This window comes from Meles meles, chromosome 7 (genome assembly GCF_922984935.1).
Source record: "Meles meles chromosome 7, mMelMel3.1 paternal haplotype, whole genome shotgun sequence".
In the NCBI taxonomy this organism is placed as follows: domain Eukaryota; kingdom Metazoa; phylum Chordata; class Mammalia; order Carnivora; family Mustelidae; genus Meles; species Meles meles.
This window is the reverse complement of record NC_060072.1, coordinates 132,337,328-132,353,480: the sequence shown is the minus strand read 5'-3', so window position 1 is coordinate 132,353,480 and position 16,153 is coordinate 132,337,328. Positions and strand designations below refer to the sequence as shown.

The following is a 16,153-nucleotide window of genomic DNA, read 5'->3' as shown; positions in this document are numbered from 1 at the left end:
AGGCATGTAATCATAATCCTGGGTTGTCAGCAGGGAGCGATCAGCTTCCAGGTTTCAAGTCCATGAAACAGGTAATGTGGGTTAGGAAAAAAGAACATTTCCTGGGGGCAAAGAGGCTGGTCTGAGTCTTGGATCTTCCGGGACTGTGGCTGCGGACTGTCTCCGGTCGCTTAGTCCTGGAGGGTCTCAATTTTCTCATCTGTGAAATGAGGGAAAAGGACATGATGTTCGCTGAGGCCCTCCCAGCTGTCAACTCTCAGAATTTGTTATTAAGTCATCTCAAGGAGATGACAGTCACTGAAGTTCTTGTGTACAAGACCGACATGTTCCCTTTGCAAGGTAGTGGCTTTCATACACTGGACTATGGTGGAATGGATCTTAATGGCCTTTCTGTCGATTAAAAGGAAATACAATTTCATACATGATTTTTACAGGACTACAAACCCATATCAAAATGGAAAAAAAATCCAAAAACATGTAAGACTCAGAATTAAGTGTTCAGAATGCTTGGGTATTTAAAAAACACACAGGGGACCATAATGGTTACTATATCATGACATTTTCAGGAGAGACATAGAAGATCGGTGGCAAGAATGAGCTAATTAAATTGACCTTTGCATTTCCTCCACCCTTCTGGAGGCCCCACTAATCCCGGACCCCCCACTGCGGAAATAAACATCTTCAGTGTAGCCTTGCAGAGGAGTGGAGAGGAAGGATGGCACCATTAATCCCTTTCTTAAGGGAAATGACAATAAATTTCCAATTAGAAGCATAAGAAGGCCACTGAAGAGTGAGCTTCTTCTCTCATTATCTTCCTTTATTTCCTGCCGAGGGCCGACATGCCACCAGAGCTTCAAACATCGCTGTTGAGTTTGGGGACAGAGTGTTGTAAGATCAGCCATGTACTAGGTTGTGCAGAATAGAAATAGTAAAAATCAGTTCACTTACCAAGCAAGAGGCAAGAAAGGCAAGGTAAAATGGAGTAAATTGTCAGATTGTTACCTGTCTTCCATTTAATAGCTCTGCCCTAGAGCTCTAGTTTTTGTCAGAGAGTTCATTTTCCTACCCAACTCCCAGCAAGCCTAGGAGCAGCCTAAGAAGTAACATTTGTGAGCTGTCATGTGTCCACTGCACTGGACCGAGCAGAGCATGCGTGTAATGTCCCTTCACTCGCCAGAGACAACCCAGGCAACCAAGGTGGTTGCCTTAGGGACTTGCAAGAGAAAAGTTTGGTCCTGTCACAGATGCCTGTGTACTGATGAGTGTGTTTATATGAAATGTCCAGAATTGGCAACTCTAGGACAGTGGAGGGTGGTTTCCTGCTTAGAGGATGGATGTCGGAATGGGAGTGACTTGCTAATGGGTACAGGTTTATTTTCGATGTGATGAAAATGTTCTAAAATTCATTGTGGAGATGGTTGACTTTGTATATGTACTAAAGACCATTGAACTGTACACTTTAAAGAGGTGAATTGTATGGCATGTGAGTTATAGCTCAGTTAAGCTATTAAGGAAGAAGAACGCGGTTTAAACTTTGTTTTTATTCAATACGTGATTTTCATTTTCCTCCACCACTGACTTTGGCTGCCTTTTTCTTGAGGGTAGGGTGTTAGGATAACAGTATTGGCATTTAGAACAAGTGAATTTGAGGAATTACATAGTTTATAATATGAAATGAATGAACGGCCAGTGAATACAGCACACATTTTGCAGTTAGTTTACATTTGTGATCAGATTTTCCCCCATACTAATAGCAAATCATTATCCATTTCCTATGTCTCTACAAACTCACAGCAGTAACTATTACTGAACACTAATTAGTAGAGCAAGAAGGAAACCTAGAGACATGAAGTCCAACTGTCTTTGCAGATAATCAGGTAACAGAGTGAGGGGTGGGGGAGGGGAGTTGGGAGGCCTCCTTGCCCTTGACTTCTAACTCGCTCTGTTTCTGCCATCCGTGGTGAGACCTGGAGCCTGTGAGAAATTTCTGTGGGCAGTGGAGGTTAACAAGACACTCTATCAATGTCTATTCATCCATATTTTAAATGTTGAATTGAGTCTTTTAAAGCCCTGCCTTGAACGGGATTGTAAATGTCACGGTAACTCAGTGTGTTACACAGATGACCTCCCAGACCGTCCATTCCAAGGTTGCTTTTCCAAACCTCCATCCCTCTCCTTGAGCCCTCATTGTTACCTGGCACCCACTCACCTTCCTTTACTCTTGCTTCTCCCTCAAGGTAACAGAGGCGTGTACATTGAGCTCCCCTGACTTCCCTTCAATTTTATGGGTGTGCCTTCAAATTTATGGGTGTCTTCATCCAGCCTACTTTCCTCCCCTCCTCCTCCTCCTCCTCACTCTCCTCCCTCTCCTCAGGAAGGAGTCACCCATCTCTTCAGGCTGCCTTCCCCTGTGCTTTCTATTTCTTTAGAGACTTGTCCCACCCCCTTTCCCCTCTGAGGGAGGTGAGTAGGAGGCCAAGGACAGAAGGAAGACCTTTCGAGTTGGGATTTTTTGACTCGTAAGTTCTTTATGTTTTAAATTCTTTTGTAAAACTATAGGTGGTCATTAAGGAGGGCTCTAGGAAATAACCTGCAAAGGTAAGCGGACAATATGCGGCTCTCGATTTTCAGTGGGTACAAACCAGAGGGTTGGCCAGGGTGGGGGACAAAAGGAATCGAGAGCAAATTGGAAGAAGCTTATTCTTTAAGTCCTTCTTAAAGGACTTCTTTTAACTTCCCAGCCCGCAGAATCATGTCAATATTGATCTGCACTTCTAAATCTCTTCCAAGTTGAAATTCACTATTTATAATAACAGCTATCCTTTATTGAGTACTAATCTCTTCCAGGCACTAATTTGAAACTTTATATTGCTCTAATTTAACTCCCATACTTTTGACTAGTATTATTATTATCTTCATCATTATTTCTATAGATAGGGAAACGGAGGCACAAAGAGCTTAAATTAACTTGCCCAAATTCATAGTCTTGACTTTAAAGGTTCCCCGTGTCCAATGTCGTGTTATAACATCCCCCAGCTTCACCATCATCCCTGTTTGGAACTTGAAAGGTCACCAGGCCTCTGCTTACGGCCATGCAGACCTGAGAAAATATGAGGAAACGAAATAGAAGTCTGAACAAACTAAACAGGGAGAGATGGTTTTGATGTTCAGAGCATTCTGATGAGTGTGTACGTAGTGGGTTTGTGAGTGTGTTCTCTTCTGATGGCTTCGAGCCTTGGGAAGATGTCTGAGGACATTTCAGAAGGCCAGTGGACATTTCAAACATTGAGTGCTCTGGATTGCCTTTAAATTGTGCTGTGACTTTGACCCCAGATATCCAGAGGGCATTTTGTTTTGCACATTCACGCTTTTGAACTGAGAGTTTCAGAATCCCAGATTTTGAATTTTTTAAATGGCACCTTATTTCAGAATATATGGCTTTGTCCATGACAAAGAATCTGTTTCCTTTTTCCCTTCCCTTCTTCCTTTCTTTCTTCCTTCCTTCCTTCTCCCTTTCTTTCTTTTGTCAGTCCCTCCGTCCATCTGTTTTCTAATAAGGGAACGAGAGTAGAACTCTACACTCTATGTAGATTTCATTGGGTGATTTTACCCCATAGCTTTCTCAAACACACAGACAGATAGGTAATGGTGAACATTCCTGAGAGTAGATATTTTACTTTGAAAATGGGAATTACCTCGTAGATGACTAAACCAGCCCTATTAGCTGTGCTTTTTAGGTCTTTGGTTAGATCAGATTTTCTTCTTAGACTTGGTTTTTTAAATCAGATGGTTAAGATGAGACAGAATTAAAAAAAAAAAAAAATCTCTTCAAAAAAAAAAATGGAATGGTCTCTTCAGCTGGACCTTCTTCCATGTAAATCTTGTCCTCACTTACAGATTTTGTCCTAACTTCTTTTTCTCTTTCTTTCTTTCTCTTCTTTCTTCCCTTTCTTCCTTTCTTGCCAGTTTAGCATTGTGGAGAGTAACCCAGCATAACACATTCCCAGAGTAAAGGATTACTTGTTTCACTCTTGGCCTTCTTTGCCAGGAAAACCCTTACAGTTTTCAGCAGGGAGAAACAGAGGATAGGACAGTGTTTAAAGATAGAAACCAGTCACCAAAAGAGAAGGAAAGCCTCCAGCAATTTTCAGAACAAGTGAACTAATTAAAACAGACACTGTGCCACGTGGTCAGAAATGTGAAGAATTCTTAGGATTGACACCATCACCCCATGCACAGAACTGTCAGAAGAGCGAAGCGCCAGGCAGCTTTCAGCCCTGTCTGTGCCACATGAATTGTAGGCCTCTAAGCCCAGGGCTCAATCACATATGGCTTTCCCGGTCCTGAAGCCTTGTTCCACAAACACACATCCGTCTCAGCTCAGGCCTTGAGAGAAGACAGCAACTACTCCTACCCACCTCAAGTCGAATAATGAACAGTGCCAGAATGAGTCAGGATAGATTTGTACACATGTTAGTAAAAGTGTAAATTGAGGCTCTGGGCTGCATTAGCATTGAGGCTGTTACCGATGATTTATTTTTACTTGGCAAGACGGAAAACATACAGACAGTTTGGGTTTTGTGCCAGTTCTCTCATGCTCTAAATTGTGATTAGAAGGTGTTTGTCACCACAGAAGACTGTGTCAGCAATTCCATCGCTAATGCCCACCAGATTCTCAAGCCCGGGAAGGAAGCGGCAATGGCGGGAGGGACGGAGGCCAACTGCTCTGGGCAGGGCTCCTGTAAAGCCATCTGCATACATCGACCCACTCAGATGTTCAACACTAAGGCAAGCAAGTCATTTCCATTGTCTGGGTTTTGTTTTCTTACCTTGAAATTGAATGGTTTGGAATAATCTCCAAGGTTGCTTTCAACTGTCATGCTCTTTGATTGTGAGCATTATTTACACATGGGGGGAACCCTATGGGGTCCCCGAAGGTCCCTCCCAAGCTCTGCTTCTCTCAAGCTGTCCTCTTGACCTCCCAAACTCTCCAACCATCCTGTATGATACCATGGGCCATTTTTCCTTGTGACAGGGCAGAGCACACTGAAGAAGTTCAATATTCAGTTTTGCTATATAGCAGACTGTATGGAGGCCGCTCAGTGACTCCTTTCAATACATGGCCCGGATTTCCTTCTCTCAGCTCACTTTCTTGGTCTTGCCAAAATTGTCCTGAGAATGTCTAGAATCTATGAAGTTTTATTTTCATGCTATCCTAAGAACTATTGCCATCTTTTTAATCATGGCCCAGATATCCTAAGCCATCATTATGCCTCTGCTGAGGTGATGGTCGTAGCTTTCTGACTGAACTTTTGTTCGACTCACCCTCTGAGGTGAATCTGCAGTTCCTGGAGCTGTGCACCATGCCTTCGAGTAAATATGTTCTTAGAGTTATAAAAGGTCTGTGGTGGAGATTTCATTCAGCTCACCCTCTCCCCTGGTTTCTTCTTGATCACTTTACAGACATAGAAACTGAGGCTCAGAGAGGCTAAATCCAAGGGGTGACGATTGGCAGACCATTACACAGTACTGCCTTGAGAGAGAGAGAGAGAGAGAGAGAGGGACACACACACACACACACACACACACACTCACACACATATTTCTACCTTATTTCAAAGACCACAGAAAGTCTATGATTATGATGTTAAGTAATGGCAAAAGTTTAGTCTTTGAAAATTGCCCTTTTTGGTTTCCTCAGAGGAAGCTTTAGGGAGGAGCCTGCATTTTACTTGACTCCCTTGTACTCTACAGTTTGATTATTTTCAAGTAGGAAAATGCACCTGGTCTTTCCTATCTCAGAGGAATGTTGTGAAAATAAAGATGAAATAATGAGTTGGATTTTTCCATGCCTTAGAGTCATTGCAAGAATTGTGCATTTTGTGTGAAATACTGTTTACTCTTCTGATTTTCTGCTTGTCTAAGACTTTCAGTAAATTTGACTCACACCTTTTTATGTTCATAGTGATAAAGGTACTTTCTTAATTTTCACAAATTGTCTGTTCCTAACTCCTTTGATTATTTGAAAACCAAGACCTTTAAAAAACATCCTTACAGGGGCGCCTGGGTGGCTCAGTGGGTTAAAGCCTCTGCCTTCGGCTCAGGTCATGATCTCAGGGTCCTGGGATCGAGCCCCACATCGGGCTCTCTGCTCTGCGGGGAGCCTGCTTCCTCCTCTCTCTCTGCCTGCCTCTCTGCCTAGTTGTGATTTCTCTCTGTCAAAAAAAAAAAAAAAAAAAAAAAAATCCTTACACACACTGGAAGTAGACACTGTAGGTTGGGTCTACTCATGTGATTATTGAGAAATAGAGTTGAGGCAGAACAAATATTAGAATTTGTGAAGTGTTATAACCAGAATTAAGACATGGACAATGTGCTAATACAGAGTCTAGAATAAATGATTATCAATATATTAGATACTGACGGGGAAGACGAAGAATTTGAAAGGTAGCGTCTGAGCTGAAGAGCCATGTTTATTTGATGAGTCATTTCTAGTCCTATGGCAATCTATACATTGCCTTGTACATACCATTATTAAACATTTCTCTAGTGAATTACTACAGTGAATGCAACAAAGTCTTCTTTTTCACTATAAAGCTTCCCACTTGGGGGCATCTGTGTGGCTCAGTCAGTTGAGCGTCCAACTCTTGGTTTCTGTTTGGGTCATGATCTTGGGGTCATGGGATCAGGCCCCACGTTGGGCTCTGTGTTGAGCATGGATTCTGCTTGCCCTTCTGCCTCTGCTCCTCCTTGGTCTCCCCCCTTTCTATTTCTCTCTCTCAAATACATAAATAAAATCTTAAAAAAATAAAGTTTCCCATTTTAACCAAACCAGAATGGGACAGAATATGGTGGGAAAGGTGTTCATGCAGGGACCGCCGAATGCACTGGACTTGACACACTGTGCAGACAAAACACTTCAGAGCCACAGTTCAGCAGACTCTTGATTCTTAACGTGGGAGACACCTGCTGCAACTCTGTCGGTGTCATCTGTTTCTTCAGATGCCGCGCCCACACCTGCGGGGTCAGAATCTGCATTTCAACCATCCCCAGCTAACTTGGTGGCTCAATTAAATTTTAAGAAGCACTTACTTTTCAATTTTATTCTCTCCCGTTGGTCTGTGATGGAATGTTAGACGTTAATATCTGATGCTAATGAATATGTTGCTGTCATTCTGTCCTTTGCTGAGCACAGGTGGCCTTTCTTACCTACCTTGCCCCCTTCCAAAAAGAAGTTCTTTTGAATAATTCTTTGTGGGTTAATGTATGGGAGGAAAATGTAAGACCACTAGTCAATGGCAATGGTTGCCTTTTTTTTTTTTTAAACTAGTGTTTAAAACCCCAAGAAGAGGAATTCACTTTGATTTTCTCCTTTTTTCTTCTTAGTAGGAAGTAGTGTGAAGGAGAATTTTTTTTTTTTTGAGGACCAAAAAACCAATGTCATGAAGAATTAGACTCTCATGAATATGGCCATTTTCACCCTGAAAATTATTTTCATCCTTCTCAGTCTATCTCATGGATTTCAATTGTCGCAAGAATAGTTTAACACTTCCAGATTCTGCTATTTAACGTCACTGGAAGTTACGTCGATTTTTTTTTCCCTTCTCTCCAGTTTCCTAATAACCTAAGGAAAGCAGATTCAGCTCACTGGCAGCCTTGGCTCTGCACTTGACAGGTGTGCCTGGCAGCACTCTGATCAAGATGCGCTGTCGCAGGATGTGGCAGTGCGGACAGCCGTGCCGAGGTGCATTCTGGGAGATGCGCTGTCGCAGGACATAGTGGTGCAGATAGTCGTGCCAGGGTGCATCCTGGGAGAGCGCTGTCGCAGGATGTGGCCGTGCAGACAGCCGTGCCGGGGTGCAGCCTGGGAGATGTGCTGTCTCAGGACGCGGCAGTGAGGTCGGCCGTGCCCGGGTGCATCCTGGGAGATAAGAATACGCCCGCGGGCCGCTTCCTCAGCACCAGAAGGACCTTCCTGAGTTACTACCCCAGGGACATAGTTGTGCTTCATAGGGCTCAATCCTGTCGGATTTCTTTGAGAAAGGAAGGAAAGGATAAAGAGACTTGAATATACCAGATAGAAAGGAAGAATTTAATCAAAAATCCATCATGGATGCATGATCACCTACCTCTGTAAAGACGTCTCTGTCCTCTTTAGTGGACATTCAGTGGGGCTTTCAAATGCCCACTTTTAGAGAGGAAGTTGGAGAGGAAAGGTGTCTTTGCCTTTGAATCCCTCCTGCGCGACCCAGTGAGGCCAGGCCGGGCAGTAAGGTCAATACCAAGGAGCACAAGCAGCAGGGGTGAGGTCCACACTCCGGAGATGTTCGAGGTTATCCTAGTCTGAGTGACCAGAGTAAGAAGGTGTGGGGAAGTGGGAGAGATTTCTTAGACACGAAGAAAACGAGAGATTCAAACAAGAAAGTCGCAAGTGAGAAAAGGGGAGACTTTAGGGTGGACTTACCCACCTAGAGAGCAGTCGTGGCAGCTAGATACTGGATCGAATGGTGCTACCAGAGCCCCTGCTCAGAGCCCTTTCTTGTCCACCCCCCAGGAGCTAAGCTGTTCTAAAAAATGGCTGAAGAGGGGTGGAGGATGGACCAAATCAGAATCTTGTGAGGACCTAGTTTAGAATACACCTGCCCAGATTCCTCCCAAGGCATGCCACAGACAGCGTGGTTTTGAGTGGCTTACTGGTGGAGAACTAGGGCTTTGAGCCGGCCACGCTGGAGATAGGACTCCAGCACTTCCCCTTACTAGTCGTGGACCTTTGCCCAGTGATGAACCCTCTCTCGTCCCCATATCATCTGTAAAACTGTGATGGTATGAACAGTAACCTCTTCATGGGGATGGTATCAGAATGAGGAGAACTGTTTCCGGCCTGCTATCTGGCAGAATCCCTTCCTATAAGGAAACCACCCAGGGAATGTAATAAAAATTCTTTTCATGACTGGAACCTAATTTGATTCAGAAGAAAATTTGAGCTCTCTTGTCCAACTCAGAAAAGAACCAGGTGAACAAAATAACTTTGAGTGTAATTCTAGGCATTAGCCTACTCTAAGGACATTAGAAGCATAGTATATATCCAGGCTGTTTTCACGTCATTTAAAAGACTAGCAATTTGAGTTATGACGAATATATAATGTTGTCATCCTACTTATACCAGTTTCTTCCATAAACACATAAATGTGTTTGAAAGCTTGTGATAACACATGATCTGGAAATCAGAAAGCCGTGCCTCTAACCCGTCTCTTTCCTCCTCCCCCACCTTATCCCGACCGGAAGAATTCCTTGACCAGGAGCGCACCCCTTCCCAATGACTCCCAAGCGCGCAGTGGGGCTCGATTCCACACTTCCTACGACAAAAGATACATCATCAAGACCATCACGAGTGAAGATGTGGCCGAAATGCACAACATCCTGAAGAAATACCACCAGGTAATTTATCTCCGTTTGAAACCCTTGCGAACGTTAACATTCACAATGAATTATGACCAAGGCCAAAGATATAGTTAGGAAATGAGAACACATTTGACAGAAAAACCTCCTCTAGCTGGGTTTATTAACATTCCCATGGCCAGATTACTGATCGTTAACATTTAGGAATTCTTGTACTGTGAAAATCTGTAGTTATTTATATAATGCTTTTCATATTTATATAATACTATTTCATGTAAATACTGTTTTGCATAATGGTTTTGATGATTACCATTCTGAATTTAAAATCACTCCGTTGAAGACTTGGCAACGTTTCAGAAGTGTTTCGACCAGAAATACCTCCAAATCCTATCCTGCTTTCTCTGTCTCTTCCTGTCCCAACCCCAAAGAGGTCCACCCCACTCTGAGAAAAGTAGCTGATTTTAAGAAAGTTGGTGTTTGTCTACTTCCTGCCTCCTTTTCGCCCCTCAGTGTTCTCCCTTCATAACCTCCAGGGAATAAGATGAAACTACCTGTGGGAGCAGTGATCTCTCTCTCTCTCCCTCCTTCCTTGTCTCTCTCTCTCTGTTTCCCTCTCTTTGTCTCAATTTCAATAAATTCCATCTCAAGTGTGCCTGGTAGAGCGCATGCACCCAGGTCCCAGATGGAGCTGTAAAAGGTCTTCCTATGACATAAGAGCATGAAGTCCAGCGTTAGACACTCCTCAGTTCAAATCCCAGCCCTGTCACTTACTAACCATGTGACTTCTGGACTCCAGAGCCTCCGTTTCTTCATTTAGACAATGAAGGTAATAACAACACCTGACTCTGAAGGCCTGGAGGTTGGAGGTTAAGCGGGAGAAGGCACATCAGATACTCAGTATAGCATCTGCCATGCCCTGGCAGGTCGGTATATGGCATCGGCCACTGTCGTTGTCATCAGGTCACACAGGCATCTTGAGCAATTGTGATCTTTGGCATGAATACGACCATTGCTTGCAACATCACAGCAGTCATCTTCAGAACTGATCTCTTTCTCTCTCTTCTCTCTCTCTCTCTCTCTCTCTCTCTCACACACACACACACACACGCACGCTTTTAGACTCCAGCTTCATTTTTTGACCTAAATAGCTCCAAATCCTCCTCACAGGTAAAGATTGGCTGTCACAGAGGATATTCAAAATAAAGTGCTGAGGGACCCGCTTGTGTTACCCAAAGGACTGGGAAACATTATTAAGTCTCGGCCTCTCAAGGTGACTGCTTTGCAGGCGGTGCTCGTTTGGATTTGTGAGCTCTGAGATGTCTGTTTAAAAGTCAGCTTCCCTACTTTATGGTCACGTGTGATGCTCTGACATCACGGATTATTTCTTGGCAGTTGCTTTTTCTTCCCGTCTCTGCGAATGCGATCGATTGCATTTTGCTTGCAGTGAAATCTATTAAAAATCTTTGAGCTGTATTCTGTTTCTGGAAACTGGGAACTGCTCCCAATCTGTTCTCTAAAAACATTAGTGAGCCTCTAAATTCATTGAATATCTAAAAAATTTTTTGTAACATCTCTTCCTTTTGAAATTCGTTCTGTAACACTTACGTTGTTGCCTAATACGAAGGACATTTTAAGATGGCAGGATAATACAAGTGAGGGTGAAAACACCAATGCACCGGCTTCTGAATGAATTGAATTACAAGATGGAACTTTTAACTATTCACCTTTTAAACTGTCTTCTGTTTCATTTCTCCCCCTCTGGAACTTAATGTCACACTTAGACATTCTTTTTATTCTTTCTTTAAATATTCTCAGAACATTCAAAGCAAAGCAATACCTTAGTGACTGATGAAAACATATTATTCTGATAGATGGCTACGATACCGTTCTAATAAAATGTGACATGCAATTCAAACATCAACTTCCTGATGACAACTTTGAGTTCAGAATTTTTTGACTTTCCAGAAATCACTGTTTAAAACATTTTCTCTGGGGTAGTCACTGTAACCTCGCATGCAGATTTGACATGTCATCAGTATTCCATAAAATACATTGGGGATCAAAATAAATCTATTGACATGCTCCTGGGGCTTCCACAGTGCTAAAGATTGCCTTTCGTTCCACTGCTAGAAAACAGTTATTTTCTTGCTGTGTTCTTTACCCAGAAAAGTCTGTTATCCGACATCTAGCTTTTTATTTCTTCTTAAAAATAGTATTTTAAATCTAAAGTATCTTAATGATTGAGAATCACCACTATTAATGCAATTTATTTCAGTGACATTTAGTTGAAAGTCAGGAGACCTAGATCTTGGCTTGTTAAAAAATGGCTACTTAGGTGGTCTCTGAAGCTCCGTTTCTCCATGGATGTTTCATTCACTCATTCATTCATTCATTCATGGATTTACCTTTGACCTAATACCAGAAAGGATATCAGGTGGCCTTCAAGGAAGTTTGAAACACAAGACATAGATGGGAAAAGACGGAAAGAGGGGCAAAGACATAAAATGGAGCCTGGGATGAGCTGAAAACGTCATGCCAGGATGCCGGCATGCTTGCTTGCATGAGGACAGGGAGTTTGAGTTTCCTAGGAACCAAGGTGGAAAGAGAAACCTGAGCAAGTCCATTACACAGCTGCTGTGCCTGAAGATACGAATGACTCGGTTGATCAGGAGGACTGGAATTGTTCTTGGCACTAGGATCAGACAAGGTTGTCTTGGTCTAAGGAGTACCCCACAGAGAGGACATGTGACACCATCAGCATCATCCTTACAAATGCCCACGCAACACAGAATTTCACAGAACTTGAAAAGAAACTCACAGTGCAGGCTGCTGAAACCACACCGACACACAATTGCACTTAGTCACCTCGGTTGTGCAGGGAGGATGCAGTTTGCCCAGGCTCCCTGACCCTCTGCCGGCCCGGCTTCCTCCAGGCAGGATTTGAATGTTCTCCTCTCCAGTCCTCTCACGGACCACCTTCACACAGGGTGCTGGTGATGTGACATGGTGGCCAGCTCAGCCTTGCCCATCCCCCGGTGTAGCTTTGCACACAATCGAACACAGGCCTCGTCACTTGTAATCCAGGAGAGGGCTCTCCAGGCTTCGTGGTTCTCTCAGTGATGCTCACAGGCATTTGAAATGCACATCAGGCCTTTCTTCCTACCTTACAGAGGCCTGGGCCAATTCGAGGACTTATGTTGAGTCTTACAAATTCTGTTTTCTGCTTCGGCAGCAACGGTTAGTTCTTCTCTTTCCTCTTGCTCTTTGTTGCTTTTACCCTCTGATATGCTGGGCTTTTGAACTGCCCAGTCTGGACGAGCAGAGAGGCTTCTTCCAACTGCCTGTCAGTGGACGGGACCGGCTCTCAGAGAGGGTGTGTCCTGTGGAGCCAATGGCTGGACTTGCCAATGTTTGTGATTATTCTGTGGCCCTTTGGCTTCTCTTTTCCCTTCTCTTTGCTTTCATTGTTTTCTGTTTTGATGGAATATACCCAGAGCTGCAGCTATAGTCTGGAAGGTTAAAATCACCATAAGGCCAGTCTCTGGAAAAGTGGAACATTGCTAGATGTTTAAATAAATCCTTCCTGGGACTAAGCTTCTGACCAGTCAACCTCACCAGCGACACGGTATGGTAGGTGGTTCAGACCTCAGACTCTGGAGCTGTCTGCTGCAGTTTCCCCCCTGACCGGCTGTGTGACCTTGGGCAAGTTACTTAACCTCTCTACGCCTGCTTCTCTGTCTATAAAATTTGGATAATAGTACTTTCTTTATTGGGTATTGTACTAATTAGTGAGTTGATACTTACAACCTGCCCAACTTGGTGTATGGTGTAAGTGCTCTATCAGTGATTGAATAAGATCGAGACCGTTCTTCTACTCAGTTTCCTACCTCCCAGTGTTGAAATCATTAACTCTGTTAATCCACTAGGGGGCCCAGTTTCTGGTATCATGTGGCACCGTTGTAGAATTATGAAGATTCAAACCATAAAGAGTTAGAGTTAGAATTTTCCCCCGCATCTTGCCTTCGTCTTTACTTCTGGCCCAAATCCTGCCATAATTTCCACTCAGCGTCATCTCTCATACCAAAGGGGAATTTCTGTTAAGCAAAGCAAACATTTATAAATCTCTTTTACTTTATTTGGTTTTCTGCTTGTTGTATTTGGGAAAATAACCTAAAGTTTTGGTGTCAATACCATTTTCTTCAAATTTCTGTTAGGCTAGAACAAACTTGGATCTTGCAAATGATGATTATCAACTGATTAGTTCACCAGTGTTAGAAGAACGTTTGAAAAGAAAACAATAGTCAAAAGCCTGCTTAAATATCTAACTTCTCTTAAGATGATTTTTCCCTCCACTGGCCTGAAATCATTGGGAGTTCTGACATCAGGTAGCTTCAGCTCTAACTGAAATTCTGGGTCAGTGTCAGTAAAATTTTAGAAGTTTTAGGAGAGGAAGCAGGTTTCTGTATACATCATCAAGAAATGTCTAAAAATATATCATTAAGAGTATCTTTTAAGTTTTTGAGATAGAGAGTTTCAATTTACTTGTTTCTTATTTCAAAATGACTGAAACAATAAACTGCTAAGGTCGATAAAGTAACCCCCAAATCCTTTTTTATCCTTTGCATTGGGAAACAACTAGAAAATTGAGCCGAATCTGAATGTCATGCCTAAACATCTGAATTCCTTGTTAAATAAGCTAGCTAGTTGCTCACATCTCAGTAGACGATGCTAGGGTGAATGTTTGACTCTTTGGAACCCTCTTTTTATCCTCCCATAAGGGACAGGGTGTTGGTGTCATCATTGGAAGAATGAGGCACCGTAGAAGCCAACAGCTAAAACAGCTGGGTGTTGCGCAGAAGGAGAAAAAGTTACATACAGCATTAGTGCTTCTCATACTTCGACTTCAGACACAACACCTGAGACCAAGACAGAAAAGCAGATTCTCACTCAGGTCTGTGGTGGCCCAAAATGCCACATCTCTAACCTGCTCCCAGGGGACGCTGATGAAACTTATTAAGTGGCAGGGCACTATCTACTTTCTAGAGCTGGAGAAATAGTCTGAGTCTGCTCCTGGGTTTTTGATTCCCAATCTAGAGGAGAGGTCAATTAAAATTTGAAAAGTGGGTTAGAGTTTCAAGTCCAAGGAGTCCAATGGAACTCTGCTACTACAGCTAAGCTCCCAGCAGGGCCTCTGCCCTCAGGAGCTACAGAAACATTTCTTGGTGTCTCTTCTAGAAACATCAGGAAGGCCTTTGCCATCTCCTGGATCCCCAGGGAGCACCCCGCTGAGCTCCACTTTGCAGGCAGGGAGTGGCCGCTTGCTAATGGAATGATCGGAGCCCTCAGTTCCCAGCGTCCTACCCATTCATTCTCAGGTTTCTGGGGAGCTGCCCAGCCCATTCACCAACATCCGCTGCCCGCAGCAGATTGCCTCCAGTTTCTGGAAATTCCGTCATCCTTTTCTCTTTATACATAGTCTGTCTCTTCTTATCTTTCCAACAGCTAGAATGTTCGCATTCTGGTCTCCACAGCTCGTCCATCACTCTGCTTTCCATTTTCTATTTCTAGACATCCCTGCTCATGAGATTCTGGGGAAATCCCTCTGCTCTGCCAATCCCAGTTCTCTCCTCTACTGTCCTATTCTGTGGTCTCGCCTGTCCAGTGGTTTTTTATTTTGGTAATTCCATTTTTCCTTATAGAAGTTCCATTTTTAAAAATCTGCCAGTTCATTCCCTATGACCCTGCAATTGCACTGCTGGGTATTTACCCAAAGATACAGATGTAGTGAAAAGAAGAGCCATCTGTACCCCAATGTTTATAGCAGCAATGGCCACGGTCGCCAAACTGTGGAAAGAACCAAGATGCCCTTCAACGGACGAATGGATAAGGCAGATGTGGTCCATATGCACTATGGAGTATTATGCCTCCATCAGAAAGGATGAATACCCAACTTTTGTAGCAACATGGACGGGACTGGAAGAGATTATGCTGAGCGAAATAAGTCAAGCAGAGAGAGTCAAGTATCATATGGTTTCACTTATTTGTGGAGCATAACAAAGAACATGGAGGACATGGGGAGATGGAGAGGAGAGGGAGTTGTGGGAAATTGGAAGGGGAGATGAACCATGAGAGACTAGGGACTCTGAAAAAAAACCTGAGGGTTTTGAAGGGGCGGGGGTGGGAAGTTGGGGAACCAGGTGGAGGGTAATAGAGAGGGCACATATTGCATGGAGCACTGGGTGTGGTGCAAAAACAATGAGTACTGTTACGCTGAAAATAAATTCAGAAATTAAAAAAAAAAAATCTGCCAGTTCATTCCTGATAGTTCCCTGTTTTAGGTTCATCTCTGAAATTGCATCCTTTATTTTTTTAAATGTCTTATGCATGACTGTTCAAGCTCTATTTTTGATGGTCCTAACCTTTGCCATTTCTGGGAACCTGACGCTGTTGTCTCTTGGGCCTGCTGCCTCTCAGTCAGAGTGACCTTCCCAAGCAGAAGACCCCACAGTCTGGGGTCAAGACGTTGGCTAGGGATCAAACTTATCTATGTAGGGTAGGGGGAAGAAGCAGGGCTGGGCAGAAGGGCAGGTCAGACCACCATGCAGGCCAACCAAGCTGTAGCCAGCTGCTGGGGTGCTCTTGCGTGCTTCCCTCGGAAGCTCCCACGATGGCCCAGGGTGACGGGGAGGTAGACCCGGAAGGAGCTGCCAGCAAGGCTGCGGACTGCACTCCACAGCTGGGCAGGAAGGCCTTC

General features: G+C 43.7%; 1 protein-coding gene across 1 annotated transcript in view; it reads left to right on the top strand.

Moving 5' to 3' along the window:
* PIP4K2A (phosphatidylinositol-5-phosphate 4-kinase type 2 alpha) overlaps nt 1–16,153 on the top strand; it is a 176,264-nt gene that overhangs the window by 115,574 nt on the left and 44,537 nt on the right. The window contains exon 4 of the mRNA XM_046012352.1: nt 9,286–9,438. Within this exon, the coding sequence (XP_045868308.1) occupies nt 9,286–9,438 (153 nt within the window). The remainder of the gene's footprint in view (nt 1–9,285; nt 9,439–16,153) is intronic.